Source organism: Parasteatoda tepidariorum, chromosome 9 (assembly GCF_982258835.1).
Source record: "Parasteatoda tepidariorum strain Cologne lab strain chromosome 9, Ptep-v5.0, whole genome shotgun sequence".
Classification (NCBI taxonomy): domain Eukaryota; kingdom Metazoa; phylum Arthropoda; class Arachnida; order Araneae; family Theridiidae; genus Parasteatoda; species Parasteatoda tepidariorum.
Genome location: NC_141763.1, coordinates 5,422,984 through 5,446,580, shown reverse-complemented (window position 1 = coordinate 5,446,580; position 23,597 = coordinate 5,422,984). Strand labels below are relative to the sequence as shown.

Below are 23,597 nucleotides of genomic sequence, written 5' to 3'. Positions count from 1 at the left end.
CAACCAGATTATTCTGACCCACAAGTTATTTTTTGTCGAAATGTACAAGCTCAAAGACTTTATATATAACAGGGGTGTGAGCTAATGTTGCTACAAACTTCTAGACGAGTTAGGGCACATTAGTCATGCCCGGAAATGTCGCCATATACGGCCAGGGGTGCTTTTCTATTATGACCCACTTAGAAGTACGCGAAGAAACAGTTCGTGACTGCCCCTAGCGGCGTACGAGGACATTTCCGGGTATGGGCTCCTATGCTGTTTTAAATATGATTTGTCGCAACATTATCGCACACCCCTGTTGCAAATATTATTTTTGAACGTGTACGTTTCGACAATAATAGACTAAAAATGTCACTTCAAAAGAAATAAGTAGCTTAGAGAGAGAGGGAAATCGATTTCAGATTTAATCGATTACAGATTAGAGAGAAATCGATTGCAGTGATGAAGTCTTTAAGAGCTGTTAAAAAATCTCATGCAACAAAAAAAAACAATTAGAAAAAAATTGTTTCTCAGGGTAATGAATAAATAAATGCACCCAAAGAGAAGTGTATTAATTATAAATAAATTTACTGAGCATGGAAACAAATAAAGAATTAGGAGACAATGTAATGATAGATTCAAGATATTTTTTGTCAAAAAACGCAACAATTTTTGTGTAGGTCAACAAAATATTAAACGTGTGTTTTGAGCCATTAAGTAGCGAACATTTCGAAACCTTGTTAGGTACCTATCTCGAAGCAAAATTAGGAAAAAGTTTTATATTAAAATTGCTATGTTTGAAAAAATTGAGGTACAGTTATCGACTTTTCAAGTTTAAAAATATTTTATCACTTTCCTCCACATTTAATGGAATACCCTCTATATTGAAATATTTTTAATATCTATTTGTTTTCCTTAACAAAACTAATTTCGGTTATTAATTTCAAATCCATTTGAAAATAACTATGCTCATCGCAGAATTTTATTTTAAATAATGAAGAACAAAATAATTTCGGTTATTTAATTTCAAATTCATTTGAAAATAACTATGTTCATCACGCAATTTTACTTTAAATAATGAAGAACAAAATAATTTAAAAAATGAATTATAAAATATTTTTGAGGGTTATTATATTTTTTTTATGAAAAAAATATATTCTAAGAGTCTTCTGTAGAATTTAAAAATAAAATGTAGAAATTATGAATTTCTACAAAAGTGTTTTGTTGTTAAGTAGTACTTTAAAACAATTCGGTTTTTTAAAAAAATAATTACTATATTTAGTTAGAAAGTTTTTGAATTCAAAATTTGTATCAAATATTCATTTGTATCAAAGATAATTATTTGTATCAAATATACATTTTTGTATCAAATATTCAGCGAAAAATTATTATTTTTCGAATGAAATGGGAGAAGAATCTCCTTTGGTAAAAATGGTTTATTTATATACTTAATGTGAGAATTATTACACCTGTTTTTACTATATTTCCAACGTTTATTGATTTTTTTCTTTCGGTTTTCTACCAATAAAAAAATCAATAAATGTTTCAAAGAAAAAAACTATGGCAAACTTACAAAGAAAAAAAACTTAACTACTAAATTAATGGTGTTTTGTGAAAACAATATTTTTGATTATATGAAAAAATTGTCTAAAATTGTACATATATAAATTTTTTTTCCAGGTTCTTACTCATAAGTGTAATATTTACATTTCAATGGTCACATAATTGATGAAGAATTATGCTATCTACTTTGATAGCATAAAATAGCTTTTTAGAATTCTTTGATTTTTCGCTTTGAAATATATAAGATGAAAAAACATTTTGAAACTAATTATTTGTTCAAAGAAAATCTTCCTATTTTTTCAGATGAAATGGAAGAAATGGGAAAAATCTTCAATTTTTTTCTTGTAATTACTATATACTTTTCTTTAATTTGAAATTTCTACCCAACATAATATTAAAAGGTTTTATTTTTTAGAAATATTTTTTAGAAGATGAAAATCAGCAAAAGATTTAGATTTTATCTTGTATAAATTTCATTATTTCAAATAGAGATTTTTTTAAATATTTGATTGTTATTGTACATGGATTTAAGAAAAATCGAAAATATTCTCACAAATATGTGGAAAAAACTTATTAGAATAAATATTTGGACTAAAACTTAGCTTAATATAATCTAAAATACTGTGCATAACTCAGATTTATTGAGCCAGTAAATTAATAATTTCTTTTGTTTTGTGAGAGAAAAATTCCAAAAAAGAAATGTCAGGGGTCTGTACAGACATTTTGTGAAAGGTCCGTTTTTGTAAAATTGTGAAAAAATGAATCGTCATTTGTGAATATAAAATAAACGTTAAGTCACATTCTTTCAACCAGAGTCCTGATTTTGTGAATGTGTGCAAATAGGGTCCGTTATTGCAAAAAAAAATTTCAAGGAGTTTTTAAATTGTAAAGACGTACAAGATTACTATCAACACTGTAAAATTTTAATTAAAAAAATTAAATTTTAAAAAATAAACAGCAATGGCAGCTACTAAATTAGCGATGTATCATATAAATATTTGGTATTTAGCCTATACTGCTGAACGCAGAATATTCATTTCGAACGAATAAAGGAAGAAGCGTCTACCGAAGACAAAATTTAATTCGTTTACATCTGTCTTTCTCCCCCCACCTTCCTGGGAAGGGTTTATTCGATTAACAAAACAATAATGATGATAAACAAATTTGTGAAGGATCCGAGTAAAATATAAATTATTTTGTAAAGGGTCCGTTTTTAAGTTATAATATTTTGTGAAGGGTCGGTTTTTATGAAAAGATATTTTGTGAAGGGTCCGTTAAGGATTCAAATTTCATCTTAACAGACCCCTGAATGTAAACGAGTAAAATCCTTACCCTTTCCATAAAAAAAACTTCCACTGTAACTGAAATAAAAATTAAATCACAAAATAATCAGTCAAAACAGTAAAAAAAAATGAATAAACAAACAAAAATATCAGATTATTTTCAATAAAAACGGTTTTCAGGTAGTTTACGATCCTATTTTCTGAATTTCTTTCAATTACTTTTAATATTTAACTGTAATTAACACTTTGTAAATTAATATTTTGCATAATATATAAATACATTTATAGTTAGTACATATATAACATTGAAATTAAAAAAGCCCTTAACAATTTATTTTATGTAAGATTTAGCAATATGTCCCTTAACAACAGTGTGATTCGCGTACCCCCAGGAATACGGGAACAGTTTAGCGGGGGTACGCGTTCTTATGCGAAATATCTTGCAACAAACGAAACATTTTATTTAAAAACAAAGAAAATTTACGATTACGTATTTTTCTATTGGCTATATTTTGCAGAGTTAACAGTTAATAATGAGAGGTGTCAACAGCCAGTTTTGATTTGTAACTTTTTTGCAATTTTTTTACAGTAAAGGTTTGTAATAAATTCTACTTATTTTGATTATTTTTAATATAATCATATAATTGATTTGATTGTTTGAATTTTGATTATTTTTAATATAGAAATATAATTTTCATTTTTAACATAGAATATGGATCGCTGGTTAGTATCTACAAAACTTTGTACCAAAAAAGAAAAATAAACATATTTTTTTAAAAAATACATTAAAAAATACATTTTTTTTATTAATGGTTCACAGCGTTGAGAAAAATTTAGAAAGGGTACACAAAAGTCATAAGTTTGGGAAACACTGACATAAATTATTAAGATTTTACAAAGAAACTTATAGTGTGTCTAATAATTTGCCGATGAACTGTATATGCAAAAATAAATCATACTTATGCATAAAAAAATACTTTTTATTATATGAATAATATATAATATATATATCTATTATAATATATATATTATAGGGATAATATATTTATTATATTATCACCAACTTAGAATTTTTTTTACCAAAATTAAGGAGTTTTTAAAACCTAAAACTTTGTACCATAAAAAGAAAAGTAAACATATTAAAAAAAAAATACTTTCATTCTTTTATTAGTGGTACACAGCGTTACGAAAAATTTGGAAAGGGTACTCAAAAGTCATAAGTTTGGGAAACACTGACATAAATTATTAAGATTTTACAAAGAAACTTATAGTGTGTCTAATAATTTGCCGATGAACTGTATATGCAAAAATAAATCATACTTATGCATAAAAAAATACTTTTTATTATATGAATAATATATAATATATATATATATTATAATATATATATTATAGGGATAATATATTTATTATATTATCACCAACTTAGAATTTTTTTTACCAAAATTAAGGAATTTTTAAAACCGAAAACTTTGTACCATAAAAAGAAAAGTAAACATATTAAAAAAAATACTTTTATTCTTTTATTAGTGGTACACAGCGTTACGAAAAATTTGGAAAGGGTACTCAAAAGTCATAAGTTTGGGAAACACTGACATAAATTATTAAGATTTTACAAAGAAACTTATAGTGTGTCTAATAATTTGCCGATGAACTGTATATGCAAAAATAAATCATACTTATGCATAAAAAAATACTTTTTATTATATGAATAATATATAATATATATATATATTATAATATATATATTATAGGGATAATATATTTATTATATTATCACCAACTTAGAATTTTTTTTACCAAAATTAAGGAATTTTTAAAACCGAAAACTTTGTACCATAAAAAGAAAAGTAAACATATTAAAAAAAATACTTTTATTCTTTTATTAGTGGTACACAGCGTTACGAAAAATTTGGAAAGGGTACTCAAAAGTCATAAGTTTGGGAAACACTGACATAAATTATTAAGATTTTACAAAGAAACTTATAGTGTGTCTAATAATTTGCCGATGAACTGTATATGCAAAAATAAATCATACTTATGCATAAAAAAATACTTTTTATTATATGAATAATATATAATATATATATATATTATAATATATATATTATAGGGATAATATATTTATTATATTATCACCAACTTAGAATTTTTTTTACCAAAATTAAGGAATTTTTAAAACCGAAAACTTTGTACCATAAAAAGAAAAGTAAACATATTAAAAAAAATACTTTTATTCTTTTATTAGTGGTACACAGCGTTACGAAAAATTTGGAAAGGGTACTCAAAAGTCATAAGTTTGGGAAACACTGACATAAATTATTAAGATTTTACAAAGAAACTTATAGTGTGTCTAATAATTTGCCGATGAACTGTATATGCAAAAATAAATCATACTTATGCATAAAAAAATACTTTTTATTATATGAATAATATATAATATATATATATATTATAATATATATATTATAGGGATAATATATTTATTATATTATCACCAACTTAGAATTTTTTTTACCAAAATTAAGGAATTTTTAAAACCGAAAACTTTGTACCATAAAAAGAAAAGTAAACATATTAAAAAAAATACTTTTATTCTTTTATTAGTGGTACACAGCGTTACGAAAAATTTGGAAAGGGTACTCAAAAGTCATAAGTTTGGGAAACACTGACATAAATTATTAAGATTTTACAAAGAAACTTATAGTGTGTCTAATAATTTGCCGATGAACTGTATATGCAAAAATAAATCATACTTATGCATAAAAAAATACTTTTTATTATATGAATAATATATAATATATATATATATTATAATATATATATTATAGGGATAATATATTTATTATATTATCACCAACTTAGAATTTTTTTTACCAAAATTAAGGAATTTTTAAAACCGAAAACTTTGTACCATAAAAAGAAAAGTAAACATATTAAAAAAAATACTTTTATTCTTTTATTAGTGGTACACAGCGTTACGAAAAATTTGGAAAGGGTACTCAAAAGTCATAAGTTTGGGAAACACTGACATAAATTATTAAGATTTTACAAAGAAACTTATAGTGTGTCTAATAATTTGCCGATGAACTGTATATGCAAAAATAAATCATACTTATGCATAAAAAAATACTTTTTATTATATGAATAATATATAATATATATATATATTATAATATATATATTATAGGGATAATATATTTATTATATTATCACCAACTTAGAATTTTTTTTACCAAAATTAAGGAATTTTTAAAACCGAAAACTTTGTACCATAAAAAGAAAAGTAAACATATTAAAAAAAATACTTTTATTCTTTTATTAGTGGTACACAGCGTTACGAAAAATTTGGAAAGGGTACTCAAAAGTCATAAGTTTGGGAAACACTGACATAAATTATTAAGATTTTACAAAGAAACTTATAGTGTGTCTAATAATTTGCCGATGAACTGTATATGCAAAAATAAATCATACTTATGCATAAAAAAATACTTTTTATTATATGAATAATATATAATATATATATATATTATAATATATATATTATAGGGATAATATATTTATTATATTATCACCAACTTAGAATTTTTTTTACCAAAATTAAGGAATTTTTAAAACCGAAAACTTTGTACCATAAAAAGAAAAGTAAACATATTAAAAAAAATACTTTTATTCTTTTATTAGTGGTACACAGCGTTACGAAAAATTTGGAAAGGGTACTCAAAAGTCATAAGTTTGGGAAACACTGACATAAATTATTAAGATTTTACAAAGAAACTTATAGTGTGTCTAATAATTTGCCGATGAACTGTATATGCAAAAATAAATCATACTTATGCATAAAAAAATACTTTTTATTATATGAATAATATATAATATATATATATATTATAATATATATATTATAGGGATAATATATTTATTATATTATCACCAACTTAGAATTTTTTTTACCAAAATTAAGGAATTTTTAAAACCGAAAACTTTGTACCATAAAAAGAAAAGTAAACATATTAAAAAAAATACTTTTATTCTTTTATTAGTGGTACACAGCGTTACGAAAAATTTGGAAAGGGTACTCAAAAGTCATAAGTTTGGGAAACACTGACATAAATTATTAAGATTTTACAAAGAAACTTATAGTGTGTCTAATAATTTGCCGATGAACTGTATATGCAAAAATAAATCATACTTATGCATAAAAAAATACTTTTTATTATATGAATAATATATAATATATATATATATTATAATATATATATTATAGGGATAATATATTTATTATATTATCACCAACTTAGAATTTTTTTTACCAAAATTAAGGAGTTTTTAAAACCTAAAACTTTGTACCATAAAAAGAAAAGTAAACATATTAAAAAAAAAATACTTTCATTCTTTTATTAGTGGTACACAGCGTTACGAAAAATTTGGAAAGGGTACTCAAAAGTCATAAGTTTGGGAAACACTGCTTTACAACACTATATTTACTTGGAGGCCGGGATAGCCTGGTCGGTAGGGCGCTGCGTCCGAGAGTTCGTGGGTTCGAACCCCGCCGGCCGAAGACTCCCCATGTAGTAAAGTGACTGATGCACGTTAAATCTGTCGAGTCGCAAAAGTCTCCCATGTTCCCATAACAAATCAAAACCTCTGGGGGTACTGGATTGGAGATCAATCATTCTCTGATTCAGGTCAAAATTACGATCTGTGGATGAATGAATGGTTGCATGAATGGGTCGGCCCTATAAACGGGAGCTATGTATGGTGTAGCAGAAGTCTAATTCTTGGCCATAGATGGCGCCACTGAAAAACAAGAAGCACATACTCTGCCTTAAATTTTCTCTGTTTCACAAAACAGGCTTGCCCGTGTGGCAAGTGGCATTAGAAACAACAACATATTTATTGGGTCCCAAAATTATTGTTGTAGCGAGGTTTTACTGTATTAATGACATCTAATTTGTAAGAAAATATATTGACACTTTAAATAAAATATTATACAATGCATTTTCATCTTTCAGGTCTAGCAATCATGTGCTGGGAATGCAACTCCCACTACGACAAAAACTGCGGAGACCCCTTCAGAAATGAAACGTTTGCTATCACAGATTGCAACCAACGGGATCTAGAACACTTCCCTCAACAGAAAGCAACCGTTTGTCGTAAAATTATACAAAAAGGTCAGTTCATACATTACTTTACAGCACTTAACGCCCCCTAAAAAATAATTTCTAGAACGCTTGATCAGGGTTGGCTTTTTGCCGGCAGAAACTGGTTTTTGCCATGCCAGTGGCAGAAACTGGTTATAACCGGTAAAAACCGGCAAAAACTGGCAGAAACTAAAAAAACGTCTATATTAGTTCTAGTAATTGCTTAATGACATTTTGCTTAAGCAAACTGAAAAATGTAACTCCATGTAACTGTAACAAACTTTTTAATACATTGTTTGTAAATATATATTATTTTGTTTACATTAAATATAATGAGTGCAGTATATCAAATATTTATATTAAATAAAGAATAAAGTAATGTAATAATAAATATAAATACTAAATTTTAGTTTATTTTATTTAACTCTGAAATTCAGTAATTATTATAATTTAACTCTTAATATAACTGAATAGAGCTACTTTCAAATAGTTTTTTTTTCTTTTCAAGACATAATTTACATGGCAACAATCCAATTATTATAACAGTAACAGTTTTAATCCTTGCTGTATGTAAGAGGTTATATATTTGATTAGATTCACTGATTCATAAATGTAAACAGCAAGTTCACTGGTCACTTTGTTTAACATTTATATGTTTTTTCTATGAATTTTCCATTGTATGTCAATCTCAGTACTTAACTTTTATGTCATTTTCTTAATTTCTGCCAGTTTCTGCCGCAAATGTGGCAGAAAAGGGTTACTGCCATGCCAGTTTTAACCGGTTTATACCAGTGGTTTTAACCACCTCGGCAGAAACTTGCCAACCTTGCGCTTGACACATTGCCGGTCGAAAGTAAATACTTTAACCCAGTGATACCTTTTTTGGGGGTGGCACACTTTTAACGATTTCGAAATTTGACTAAATTAGTTTAAAAGTTATTTACTTAACTATAACACACTTTGTTAAACAGTTTGTGATAATAATTTTGAATGTGAAATAAAATAATATGTACTACAAAAGCACGTTTATTAAGGGATTAATTATTTCTTTCTGACTCATTTTTTATTAGTTAGAAACAGAAATTTATTTTTTTGCTAGTTATTAATTGCTAGCGTGTTTTCTACAGCTATTAACTGTTTTCTACAGCTATAAACCAGAATTCGTCAATATATTTTGTTTCATCGCGTTCTTATTCGGTCGGAAGCTAAACAGGAAATAATAATAATCTGCCGTGATTGGAAGTTTGCCAATTTTTGTTTGTGAGTTTTGCTATGCAGACGTGTTTTGTACAATTGCATGTATAATAGTTGATGAATTTACATAGAGAAAATAAAAAGTTCGTTATCGGAAGTAATGGAGATGATTTTTCAGATCATAAAGATGTGAACATATACAAAGACTCATATTTAACTTTTTTAATTTGCCCGAGATCATTTGGGATCGTAAACTGATGGTAAATTAAATATTTTTGACACGTACGAAATGTTAACATTTCAGCTTAGAACTTGTGTATGATGTTTTGTTTTAGTTCCCTGCATTTATTAATAAAATTCAGAGGTTTTTCAAATTTAAATTTTTTTTTAAGTAGCTTCCCTTACAAATTTTTTTGAAGAAAAAAAAATGCAAAAAATCAACATATTTTTTTTATTTTATTAATAAATACAAGGAAATGAAACAAAACATAATAAACAAGTTTTAAGTTAAAATTTAAATTTTCTTTTATGCGTAAAAAATATTTTATTTACGATTAGTTTGCTATCCCGAGTTATCTCGGCCAAGGAGAAGAAAGTAAAATATTCGTCTTTGTATGATAGTTTTTAAAAGTGAAAACACGAAGTGATACTTTACAACCGCCAATGAAGTGATGCACCATTTTTTTTAAAGCTCTTTTTTTCTATGTAAAGTCAGCAACCATCGTATAAACAATCACCCAAAACACGTTTGCAGTCCCACAATCTAACAGCATAACTCCCAAGCAAACTTCTAATCACAGCACTTTTTTTTTTTTTTTTTAGCTTCCGGACGAGTAAAAACGTAAGAAAACAAAACATGCTGACAAATTCTGCTATACCCGAGTTATCTCGGGAATTTGCAATATATACGTAGCCGAGTTAATTCGCGATAATCAGGGAATAGCAGTTAACAACGTCTAAAATGAATTACTGTGTTAGAAACATTTTAAAGTTTCATGAGGCAATCAAACTGGCTTTGACGTTTTTCAATGAGTTAATTTTATCAGTCTTTTAAAACCAATCTAAGTTGCAAATATTTAAACAATCAAAGTTTAAAACAAAAACAAAACATTTTCCACATAATTATTATTAATTATGATTAGTTACATTAATATAGCCATACAATTAAGAAAAAAACAATGTAAGTTCTTTCAGAAAAGTAAAATTTGGCAACTATTTTCGTTACTATGCTGATACTGACTAGGATAAAGTAGAATTCCAGAAAACTGATATTTACTTATTTGCTGTTGTCTTATGCCACTTGTAAATACTAACAAGACTATTTAAAGGCAGAGTGATCTTCTTGATTTCCAGTGGCACCATTTATGGCTTATGCCACACACATACATCACAGCCCGTTTTACAGGGAGGACACTTTCACACACCATCCTCCCACAGATCATAATTTTGACCTGAACCAGAGCACGACAGATCCAATACCCCCAGTGTTATTAATTTGTAATGGGAACTTGAAGGACTTGGTGAGCCCGACAGATTTAGCGTGCGCCATTCTGGGAGCGGGAAGTCATCGGAAATCTAACTCACGTCTTGGACAACACCCTACCAACCAGGCTATCCCAGTCCATTTACAATATGTAGTTTATGAGCTGCGATGAGCTCAGGGGATAGAGAGTTCGCCTTCCAATGAGGTGAGCCGGATGCGAATCCCAGCGATTACGGGTCGATACGAATCCGCATCTGGCTTGCACTGACCACAGTGCTGACGTGAAATATCCTCAGTGGTAGACGGATCAGGGATTAGAGTTCCCTTGCCGTAAGAGGTTCTCGCGATCTTCCTCTCCATGTAACGCAAATGCGGGTTAGTTCAACCAAAAAGTCCTCCACGAAGGCAATCTTCGCCCAATACTATATCCAGGAGTTCCCTTGTCTTCCGGATTGGGTTCAAAGTGACAAACAAAGCTTCGGAAATCGAACTGATATACAATAAACTTTTTGAAGTAGGGTAAACATCGAAGAAACCCAAAATAACGGTAGATCAACCTACCATTTACAGATGTCAGTATTAATTTTAAATTGAACAAAAAGTATCGCGACACGATTCAGCTTCTCTCTTGAATAATACTTGAGGGGAAACTTTGTCAGACACATAAACGAAGAAACAAAGCAAGAACCGCTCTCCCATCCCAATAAAATGTCGATCTATAATACTTCATTACCCGTTGGCAAGATGGCGTCCACGCACTTCTCAACTGTGTTCAAGAATAATAGTGAGCATGCGTTGCTATGACGACCGCTTCTGTTTTTCTTTTCACCAGCAGGCAATGTATTCACACAGTAATAATTTAAAGTATTTTTTATATTATTTTTATTATTAACGCTTAATAACTGTCTTGACGTTGATTTCAATATAAATGTGAATGCTGAAGACGGAAAAGTAGTTTGTGAAACACGTACATAGGCAGGATATGAAAACGACTAACATCAATGGAGACAGTTTTTGCCACCCATGACTTGAAATGGTGTGGCGTTTAACGGAGTCAATCCAAAAAGAAAAAGCACTTGACCCATGGGTAACCGATGGCGATCAAGAATTTTTTTGTTGATTTTTTTTCTCGGTTTATTCAATTCGATTTTAAGAAAAATAGTTTTACTACACTTCAAACAAACTTCAAAGAGAATGTTCGTTTAAAAAAGTAACCAACGACTGCAACATTTACTTCCAATCCAGTGATGCAACCCAATTCGTATCAGTCTGCATAAATGGATGGTTTGGTAATGGCTTATTATGATTATAAATAGAGCCCGGATTTTGATGACCTAAAAAATCTCAATTAATGCCCTTAAAAAGTGCCCTTACAAACTGCAAAAAATGCCCTTAAAATGCGAAAATTGCGCCAAAAATGCCTTATGACATGACTTAAATAGAAGGAAAAATATTGAACTAAAACAATGTTTTACTCTTTAAAATTATTATGAGTCGTTTCAAAAATATAAAGCAATGCAATACTTGTTCTACGTTCATTAAAGTTTGAAAAATATGTTTTATATCCTAAAATAGCAAAAAAAAAAAGGAAAATATATTGACTCCAAAACATTTTCATTTTGTATAGAAACTTAAATGAATATAACAACTTCCATCTCATAATATTACTAAATATCAGAATTACACTGGATTATTAAATCTTTTTTTAATATTTTGAAATGTAAACGAGCGTCTCTTGTCTGAAAGCAAATTTTTATACCAGGAGAATCTTCTTTCAACGTCTACTGATGTTATTGGTGCGTACTTGAAAAGGACGGTCACACTTACTGACAATTCTTCTTCAATTTGAAAAGATGTTGCTTCACCTTTTAATATCCTAGAGACTTTCTTCATTGTTTGGAAGCCAGTGTAATAATAAAAAATTATAAAAAAATAATAAAAATTAGAAAAAAATTAACAAAAAATTCAAAAAATGCTTTAAAATGCAAAATATGCCCCAAAATTTAAAGAAAATGCCCTATAAATCTCAAAAAATGCTCTAAAGGACAAAAAATGTCCAAAAATGCAAAAAAATGCAAATGTCATCAAAATCCGGGCCTTAATTATAAATGATAATTGTTCATTAACACTGAGCTTTAACGATGTTATTAATTGTTTGCATTATCTCATAATATTTATAAATATCCCCACTCTTTGCTTGCAATCCCCACTCTTAATAGTTACACATTCATCTTATACAGCAGGGGTCTGTCCAGATATTTAGTGGAAGGTCCGTTTTTGTAAAATTGTGAAAAAATGACTCGTCATTTGTGAATATAAAATAAATGTTAAGTCACATTCTTTCAACCAGGATCCTGCTTGGTGATTTCGTGCAAATGGGATCCTGTTATTGCAAAAAACTTTTTCAAGGAGTTTTTAAATTGTAAAGAGACACAAAATTATGCTCAACACTGTAAAATTATAATTAAAAAAAATTAAATTTTTAAAAACAAACTGCTACTAAATTAGAAATGCAACATACAAATATTTGGTATTTAGCCTATTCTGCTGAAAGCGCAATATTCGATTCGGACGAACAAAGGAAGAAGCGTCTGCCGAAGACAAAACTTAGTTCGCTTACACCTGTCTTTCTTTCCCTCCACTCCCCTGGGAAGGGTTTATTCGATTAACGAAACAACAAAGAAGATAAACAAATTTGTGAAGTGTCCGATTAAAAGATACATTATTTTGTGAAAGGTCCGTTTTGAAGTTAAAATATTTTGTGAAGGTTTCGTTTTTAAGTTAAAATATTTTGTGAAGGGTCCGTTTTTATGAAAAGATATTTTGTGAAGGGTCCGTTAACGGACCCAAATTTCTTCTAAACAGACCCCTTTAACAGTATGTTGTACAGGGTGTTTCGCAATCACCGCACTTGCTGTCACTTTTACTCATTAACTTACTCTTTTTGTGTCTACAGTAAGGGATGACTACCGCTTTGTGCGGGGCTGCGGTTGGCTCAGCAACGAGAACGAAAGCCACGATTGCTTCAAGAGAGCTGGCACCTTCAACGTCCTGATACAGTACTGTAGCTGTAACTATGATGGCTGTAACGCCGCTCCACATACCATCCAACAGAGCAGCTGGATAGCCCTAATGGCCATGGTCATCTTCTCCATCTGGATGACCGTCAAATAAACCACAAAAGCAGCAGCCCCGTTTGGACACCCTTCAACCGCTGGCCATGTTCTTGCAGCTTCCAAATATGACTAAGCAGATGTACAAAGATATATATATATATAAATATATCGATTACTAATAATCGATATATCGATTATAATATCGATTGCTATCCCATCATGCATTTCAATTGTTTTTTTATCAAACATTTCCGTTGTTTTCCTATTTATTTTAATTATGTTCATTGCTTTTGTACATTTCATTCCTAGTTTACATTGATAATTTATTAAGTTTTGTATATTTATATCGAGTAATATATTTTTAAATATTAAGAATGTGTTTTTATTAATGTACACAGGTTTTGGGATAGCATTCGATTTGTTGTTGGCGAAATCAATTTATTTTTTACGTAAACTATAATTCCCAACTTAAGATATTTCAACAGCAAAATGTATCAAGCATTTTATTAACCTCAGCTTCAATGCTAAAATGAATGCTAAAAAAAATTTCGATCGATGTTTTCAGTTTTAAAAAGAAAAATAAGTCAAAAGAATGTTACGCTTTTCATAAAGCATTCTGAATAAATGACCTTACATTATTGCTTATTCAACTGATATTTTCTATTTTAATGGTTAACAAACTATAATTTTAAAAAAAGTTGGGAATTGTAAGAAATATGTGAATAGTTAATGATTCTTAATTCGTTTAGATGTTTATTGTTAAATAAATACTATATATTTTTATTTTGTACCAAAGACAAGAAACCAGAAAAACGAGGCTTTAGTTTAATTGTTATATATAAAACTTCAAAGAATATTTTTAGACTAGGCGTTATACAATAATGCTTGTAGTCATAAAACTTAGGATTAGTTCATATTTGTCACAAAAAATTTTCACACTGTAAAATACACTTTGCAATGATAAAAAAACAAACAAATAGTAAAGTTAAATAGTAAGAAGCTTTTGCTGAGACACAGTGTTTTCGGTTTTATTTATATGCTGTAAAGTTCCCTCTGTAAAAAAAAATATTACTTTATGGCAAAGTCAGTTAAAAAAAATCCCGTTATTGTTGTTGTTCAAAAAAGCTTTATAAAAAGTGTTCATAGAATTATTCCATACCTAAGCAATGCATTTACAATTAAAAGCACAAATATCTAAAGATTGTTCAAAGTTGTGCTATATTTTTCAGTAAACACTATGTGAATACCATTTTTTGGAAAAAAGTATTAGATTTAATCATAGACGCTTTGGAAGCAGTTCAAAAATGTTTCTAATTTTTAGTTAAAACATTATTTTAGAAGTGTCAGCTTTCTTGCATGTTTGAAATCGTTTTACTTTTTCGCTTCATTTGTCTAAACTTCTCGTAGTTCATCGAAATCGTTTTACTTTTTCGCTTCATTTGTCTTAACTTCTCGTAGTTCATCGGTGTTGCAGTGTAAATAATTCAAAGGCATGGTTACAGCTAAATAGAACTATGAAATCACTTTGCATTTGAGCACGCTTTACTTGCTTTTGGCGATGGCAACGTTTTTTAATTAGCTTGAAAAAAAAAGCATGGATTATTTATTGAGCTTAAACTACTTACGCATATCTAAATGTTTCCTTTTTCCAAAAAGCATTATAACTGGAGCTTTTAACTTGTTTATTTATTAAGATAATTCCAGTATCATTCGTTGCCTGTAAAATTATGCTTACTATTTGAATTTCAGCCAAAGATGTTTTGTTTTAACCGACATAGAATTAGATATGGAGTTGCCTTAAAATGCGTAGAGCAAACTTAAATTATTTCCTTTTTCCAAATCTCCTAAAGATGAAAAAAAAAACATTCTCTGTTAATTGTGTCTGTGTGTTTGTTGTTCGTTGTACTTTATCTCTTACTATAATGTATGTGAAACCACAATTGATTAGATATTCTTAAGTATTTTTTTTTTACTTAAATATCAGAATGGTTCAGGGATCAACTGTTAGCATACATTCGAAATTGCTTTTCAGGATTAGGGTTAAGGCTTAAACTTTTTTTTAAAGTATTGACATTTCATTTCGAAAACGATATAGTGTCAAAAATATCTCAAGTTTGCACTTTTTTAACCAACCATGTCTATATTGCACTCAAATGATATGTGTATAGATATTTAGAATTTTTCAAACCCATTGATTAAAGGGCTTAATTAATTAATGGCATTGATTAAAAGGTTCCTCGTGGGCTTAACTGGGATATATTAAAATTTACCAAAAATGAATAAAAATAACAATGGAACTTAAAACTTTGTTTGAAATTTAATTATTATTTATTGAGATAATGTTTATTTTCATAAATTCAAATAGATTTGCTTTACTTTATTTTTAAATTATCATTTAATATGTTAACGAACCATTTTTAGCAGTTTTTTTAAGTTAGTGTAATTCTTAAAAATCATTTTGATAGTTTTTCTTTTGAATATTGACTATTTTACATACTTCTGTTCAATTCTAATGAAACGTGGTTTCTTCGTCTTTATGGTACTTATTTTAGTGACAGTTTAAAAGCCTGTTCACTAGATAAAGTTACAGCTAATATTCCAAAGATTCTAGCCCTGCGAAGAATTTGTTCATTTTGCATGATATTCTTCGTAGATTTTTTATTCCAATATGTGTTTTAGAATATTTTATTTTGTTCGTATATTTCCTAACAGTGCATATTATTTATGGTCAAAACTTGGAGAATATTTGTTTTCAAAAAATATATGAAAGTGTTTAATATAGCTTTTGAGTATATTATGGCGAAAAATATGGTTCGGAGAACGAGATTATAACATATTTTAAAAAAATTGGATATTTTCTTTTAAATCAAGTATTTCTATAAAAAAAATGTGTGGCAGTTATTTTTCCATAAATAGGAACCCTGACACATCGTTTATAAGTTCAAAATAAAAAAAATAAATATGAAAAATACTAGCATTGTCTAAATCTGACTTTTAAAAAATTTCAACCGAGCTTGCAGACGATAATATAAAGCTTATAATTAGCAATAAAATTTTTTTTACACTGCTCAACATCTTGCTCATTCAAGAAGCTAAATCGTTTTCAAATATTAGCAACTTGCTGAATAATTAAAAAGAGAGAGAGATAAAGAGAGAGAAAACGATTTTGACATTGCTTGAAATTCGCCATCTGTCATAATCGTCATCGTGTTTGGAACATTAACTGTGATCAGATAACTGTGATGATGTTGTTCCCTTCTCACGGAATTCGATATTTTTGCAAAAATTTCATTCATGCAATTTTGTATTTAAGTGAAAAAAGAGTAAAATTTTATTGAAAACGGATTTAATCCCAAAAATTTACATTGGTATAAATATTTATAACTTTTACAATAGTTACGGACATTTTTTATTTGGAATTTTTTTTCATCATTTATGGAAGCTGATAGAATTAATGAAAAAAAACCCATTAAAGTCAGGTAAGAAATAGCATATTTTTGTATTTGAAACATATTTTTCGCCACTTAATGTGTAAAATTTGAGTCATTTTTATTTCATTTTTGTTTTGGTTATTGATATTTCATCCTAACGTTTCATGTGAATTTTTTTATTGTGTGATTTTTATGGTTGTAGTTTTGTTCCTGAATGTTACAAAAAATTCTTAATGTTGAAAAAAAAAACAAAAAAAAAAACCCAAAAAAAAACAAGCAAAAAAAATCAACATAAGCTTCTCTAACAAATAACTCAAAAAAACTGTGTCATGAAATACAAAAAAAAAGTAACTTTCCCGTTTGTTACGTCATGGCATAAATCGATTGCTAAAAAATAACAATTAGCATAAATATTTGGTTTGCACTTGATTAATGCTTTTGAAATACTAGTAAGATTGTAATAAATATTTAGTTTTTAATTAATATTTTAGATTAGTAAAAGAACAGATTATTTCGTTTGCATAAAATTATAAAATTCGCTTAATACATTAAAATCAAAAGTAGCAAAGAAACTTACTTAAATGACAATCTGAAGTGTTTTATTACCATTTTGAGTTCATATAATTTACTTTTCAATGCACAAATTAAACTTTGCATAGCAAACTGCATACTTGTAGAAACCTTTTAGACCAATTTAGAAAATTCTTTATAATTTAAATAAGAAATTTATCGATTTTGATTTGTACGTAAAAGGTAGGCAGAGCTCTACCTTTTGGAATTGCGGGTTACAATCAATCAATCAATGTTTACCTAAAAACTACTCACAATAACTGTAATGACAATAATTCACAACAAATTCTTTATTCTTTTTCATGGAGTACATTGCATTCCTCATTATTTAACTATAGCTTTACAACGTTTCTCAAATACTTGAGTGTCTTTTATTTTTTAAAAAAAATGAAAATATGAAATTGGTAGAGAGCAAAGGAAACCAAAAATCGAAAAATAAAGAAAACAAACTCTGAAACTCTATATATACCTTTGGAATTTTTGTGAATAAAAAAAACTGTGCATCATTGTATTTATCGGAACTGTTAATGCTTTCAAAATTACTGCCCATTCAATGGCCGGATATGACGTTTTTCTTGCCACCACTGGTGTTTGCCCAATCAAAAAAGATCGAAAACAACGCTTTCTTGATCGAACGGAGCCTACGCGCATCTATGAAGATATTAATTCTTAGGTTCATACTATTGGAATAATCCTCCTTTTTACCCTTTTTTCGTTCCGATAATCAAACTTCGTTGCACAGTTTGGCAACTAAAAATGGTATTCTTGAGCACACTTGTTGTTACCATGCCACAAACTCATTCGACACGTTTGGCAGTTAAAATGGTATTCTTGAGCACACTTGTTGTTACCACGCCACAAACTCATTCGACACGTTTGGCAGTTAAAATGGTATTCTTGAGCACACTTGTTGTCACCATGCCACAAACTCATTAGACACGTTTGGCAGTTAAAATGGTATTCTTGAGCACACATGCTGTTACCATGCCACGCAAACTCATTAGACACGTTAGTCGCGAGTTTGAATATTTTTAGCAATATTGCTGTACTGAACTTATAGAGGCTACACTAAACTTGACAAAGTTTTTAGCCATAACGCTAAGCCCAACTTATTAGGGATGTTTGTAATAACGTTACTCCTAACTTTGAATTCTGGAAATGAAGTTTTCTTTGCTCTCCTAATACCACAAAACACAACATTAAAAACTATTAATCAAGTTTCTGTTTCATTTTTTGTTTTATTATTAAGGGGAGATTTAAAACTTAATTTTTCAACTGGAAAGGAATTTCGTAAAGGAATGGAAATGCCTAATTACATAGAATGGGTTATAATTGGGCTCAGTATTACTTAGCCGAAATGGCTAGAGGAAGAAACCCGAACAGAGACAATAATAATCGTGAACTACTTCACTCTCTTACAGAAAGACTGGAACGAACACAAGCTTTGCTCTGATTAAAGAATTGAGTGGAATTTCCGATTTATGATATAGATGAAAGTCATTTCAATCGAAGAAAGGAATCGTTATCGATTTTTCACGCTTGTCGAAGTTTCGACTCCAAGCGGAGATGATTTAAAAAAGAACACTTTTTTTTAAAGTGTTCTAAATGAACGCGAAGTTCAGCGGTCCTATGATCCCAAAGAAATGAAAGGTATTCTTGTTTTTAAAAATAAAAAAAAAAGAACATGACTTGAATGCAATGCAACTATTTGATTTGCAATAATAGATTTCGATGGCTGCGCGTAAATAGGTTCTTAGATCAACATTCCAAAACGAGAGAGCGTGATTACACAGCACTCATAGTTCGATCGTGGCTAACTCTTTTGATGGCATGAGGGGCGCCATTTTCTTAATCTCGGAATGGGTTGTTCGGAATTTTGCGTCTATAGTTTACTATTTTGGATCATTTTTCGAATCCTTTTGCTTCTTTGGGATCTTATGATAAAACATACTGGAAACATACAACAATAGTTCATTTCTCAAATTAACTGGACGAATCTTTAATTAACACTTTCGGAATTCTTCTAAAACTAAAACGATATTTTCAATACCTTAAATGACGAATGCATAACTACATTGTAGCATGACTTGATGCAATTTCACTCACAAAAAATTTTCAACTTAGCAAACAATTCATTTGATCTTGTCCGATCTGGATCAGTTTGATAACATTTTGTTTTAAAATAACTTTGATTCTGTATTGAAATTATTTTCGTTCTTTATTTTATTACATTCCGGGAGTATTTCAAGACCTTTATCAATACTCTAATTCTATTTAAGCATCAAAAATGGATTTTAAGTTTTCAGTTATAACAATTAGAAAAAAAAAGATTTAAAAGGGTCAATAAAAAGATTAAAAAAAATATTTTGGAAGTATTTTATTAATATAAATAATCTTATTTTCAGTAACATTTAAAAAAGCAATATCGATTCCGAAAAAAGAATTAAATAAGTTTCAATTAAAAGGAAATGCATGACATAACAAATGTGAAAAAAAAAACAATTCAAAGGCTTCCTTTCTTTATTTATTGTCTTATAATTTCGTCTTTATTTATAGAATAGTTACTTAAATAACTGCTTAATTTATGGATTTGTCATTTAGAATAAATGTTTTACTTACTTTGATATTTTTATAAGTGAAATGTATACCATATTCTTTCCGGTGTCTTTAATTTCCACTGAGTTCAAAGAATTTTGATAATTTCTTGTAGATGAAACTTTTGTGAACTTTTGAATAAATTTCTTTCAGTTTAAAAGTTGTTCTGCTTGGTTAAACACTAAGAAAGACAAGCCTAAGATAACAAAAAGGCTAACACATAATTTGATGCCTGTTATTTTGAAATGATTTCATGCAATGATTAAATGATTTTAAATTTTGACTGTGTCAACCTTCATCTATCAAAAGGTATGTCTAAGATAGATCCTGATCCTGTAGTTTGGCCGAGGTGCCTGAGGCCATAGGGCCCTTTACCTCTTCATCATGTGTTGCAGATCCTTCTGGTGTAACCTTGAGGTCTTTGTTCCTAGAATTGAAATTAGAAAATTAGTATGAGCCATTGCTCAGGTATAATCATAAAGATGATTTAATAGTAAAATTATGAGATATTAGTAAATATTAACATAATAAAATAAAATAAAATAGAAATATACATGATAATACATAAATATGCAATTAGAAATAAGAAAGTCCTGTAAAGAAAAAGTGGAGATTATTATTGACTCCTGATTAGGAGTCTGTTAGATTGCTCGCCAATAAAGCAAAAGTCAAGATTATAATGACCCATTATAGGGTATGGTCCGATTTATAATTATGAGGTATGGTCCATTATGAGTCGTATGATTCATATTGTTTTATATTTGTCCGTGATTTAGTCATGTCCGAGTTAATTGTCAATAATCAGTGCCATTATATAAAATTATATTGCCATTTTAAGGTTATTTGCCATTATATTTTGCTGCCATTGAGTTAAACTCACATGGTCAGTATGGCATCACTTGTAAAAAAGTGAGCCACTGGCGTCAGGGAGGCGTCTTCAGTTAAGTTTTCGAACTCAAAAACTGAGTCGAAATTTGCTGCAGTACACGTCAACGCTTTCTTGAAAAAGTTTCGATTGAGTTTGGTAAAGTGATGTTCGAAACTATCTAACTCTAAATCTGAGTGAATGTCAACATTCCTCTCGTACTCGTACTCCTGTTAGTTTTCGCAGGATCTTGTTTTGCGTGGCTGTGAGTTTCCCAAGCTCACTCCCTGAAACATTACACCATGCTGGCGAGGCATAGGTCATGATCGGTCTTATCATGGAGGTGTACAGTAACCTCTTAAGTTTCAGGCTCATCTTCCCACTGTACATCAAGCTTTGCAGTATTATAGTTGCAGCGTTTGCCTTGTTCTTAACATTTTTAACGTGGTCCGACCAGGTCAGTCTGCTGTTAATAACTAGACCTAAGTAAGTTGCCTTTTTAACTCTTGGTATCACTTGGTTAAATAGTACCAGTTCGTTATGCTCTCTGATTGATTTCCTTGTCTTTTGGATAATCAGCAGTTGGGACTTTTGAGCATTTACTTCAAATCTCCAGTTTAAACACCACTCTTCGTAGTCATAAATCTTATTCTGCAGTTTTTCTATAGCCAAGTTTGGATCTCTAGATCTTACTATGACCCCAGTGTCATCAGCATAAAATGCAGTTAAGCTATTCCAATCGCCCCTATCTATTGGAAAGTCGTGTGTAAATAGGATATACAAGATTGGTCCGAGGATGCTACCTTGCGGTACTCCTGCTTTTATACTCCTTAGAGTTGAGCATACATTTCTCATTTTGATCTGAAAGTTCCTTTCAGTCAGGTAGCTGTGTACAAATTTCACTAGTCCTGCAGGGAATGCCAGTTCTATAAGTTTGTATATAATTCCCTTGTGCCATACTCTGTCAAACGCTTTGCTGATGTCAAGCATTAATAAAACTGATGTCTGCTTTAAGTGCAGTCCCCTGCCAATATAATCTACAATCCTTAGCAGTTGCTTTGTAGTATCGAGTTTCGCCCTGAACCCGTACTGCTCGTCTGGCAAACAACCGAGAAATGGTTTGAGTCTTGTGTATACTATTCTTTCCAGTATTTTCCCAAGAGTGCATAGCAAACTTATAGGTCTATAGCTGGTAGGAGATAGTAAGTCTTTGTTTGGCTTTGGAAAGAGAATGATATTGGCAGTTTTCCACACAGATGGAAAGTAGTTTTGCGATAAACATGCATTATATATCTTTGTAAAATATTCTACGTAATGATCTGGTAGGGCTTTGATCATTTTGTTTTTAACGTTATCTAAGCCAGGGGCTTTTCTATTATGCAGTTTTGTTATGATTGTTTTAACTTCCTGTGGGTTTGTATATTCAATCAGCTCAGGTTCTCTATGTTCTGCTAAATAACTCTCAACGCTAAGATAGAATCAAGTTAGCATGTCTTATATACTAGTGAATTGGTATTCAATATTCATAGTGGTAGTTACGCCACATTACTCCCCTTCCAGAATTTTATCTGTGATCAGTGGAAAATAATAATTTTTTTAATAGTTTACAAAAGAAATAAAATGTTTCAAGAATTATTTAAGGGGACATATACAACTAGGTAGGTCGGAAAAATCGATTTTCCCCCCACCTAATTATGTTCTTCACTGTTTCAAGAATCATAATCCAAAAGATTAAAACGAAAATCCTCATAGTTTCATTGTATTCCTTTATTAGATATTCCTTTATTAGATAATATTTTAACAGATTTAAAGGACAGACTTTCCCTAGATGTGATGAAACTCTTTAATCTAAGAGTTTTTTTTACCTCTTCAAACTGTTACAGAAGAAGATCTTATAGAGATGTTCATGAAACTGCCGAGTTTTATAAGAATCTCTTAAATGCTTCCGTAAAAGTTGTCGAAACAGAATTTGGTCTTTGGGTGGCAAAATGGCAACGTGAAACAGAAGCAGGACTTGAAGTGCTTAACGATCTTTCTAAGATTGTTAATGCCTGTAACATCGATTTGTATCCATGAATCAATATGTTGTTGAGAATTTTAATAACTCTGCCAGTTAGTGCAGCAACAGCAGATCGTTCCTTTTCAACTCGTCGTCGTCTCAAAACTTGGCTTAGAGCAACTCAAAATCAAGAACGATTGAATGGACTCGCATTATTAAACATTCATCGAGAAATTGATTTGGATGTTGAAAAAATTATTGACAGATTTGCTAAAGTTTCTAAAAAACGCATTACATTTATTATTTAAAGATGATGAATACTTGAATTATTTATGTATTGTTCTATAGTTCATTATGAAAAAAAAAATGAGGAGA

The 23,597-nt window shown here is 29.4% G+C and overlaps 1 protein-coding gene and 1 long non-coding RNA gene across 2 annotated transcripts in view; one reads left to right on the top strand and one right to left on the bottom strand.

Annotated features, from left to right (window-relative positions):
• LOC107447651 (UPAR/Ly6 domain-containing protein crok) overlaps positions 1-20,518 on the top strand; it is a 26,621-nt gene extending 6,103 nt beyond the window's left edge. Inside the window, exons 2-3 of the mRNA XM_087150700.1 lie at positions 7,841-7,999; positions 13,603-20,518. Coding sequence (XP_087006826.1) covers positions 7,841-7,999; positions 13,603-13,820 — 377 coding nt within the window. The 3' untranslated portion in view covers positions 13,821-20,518. The remainder of the gene's footprint in view (positions 1-7,840; positions 8,000-13,602) is intronic.
• LOC147803273 (uncharacterized) lies at positions 19,417-23,597 on the bottom strand. The gene is made up of 2 exons (XR_015428987.1): positions 22,691-23,597; positions 19,417-20,673 (listed from the first exon to the last, which is right to left on the bottom strand). It is a non-coding gene; the product is annotated as an uncharacterized LOC147803273 (long non-coding RNA).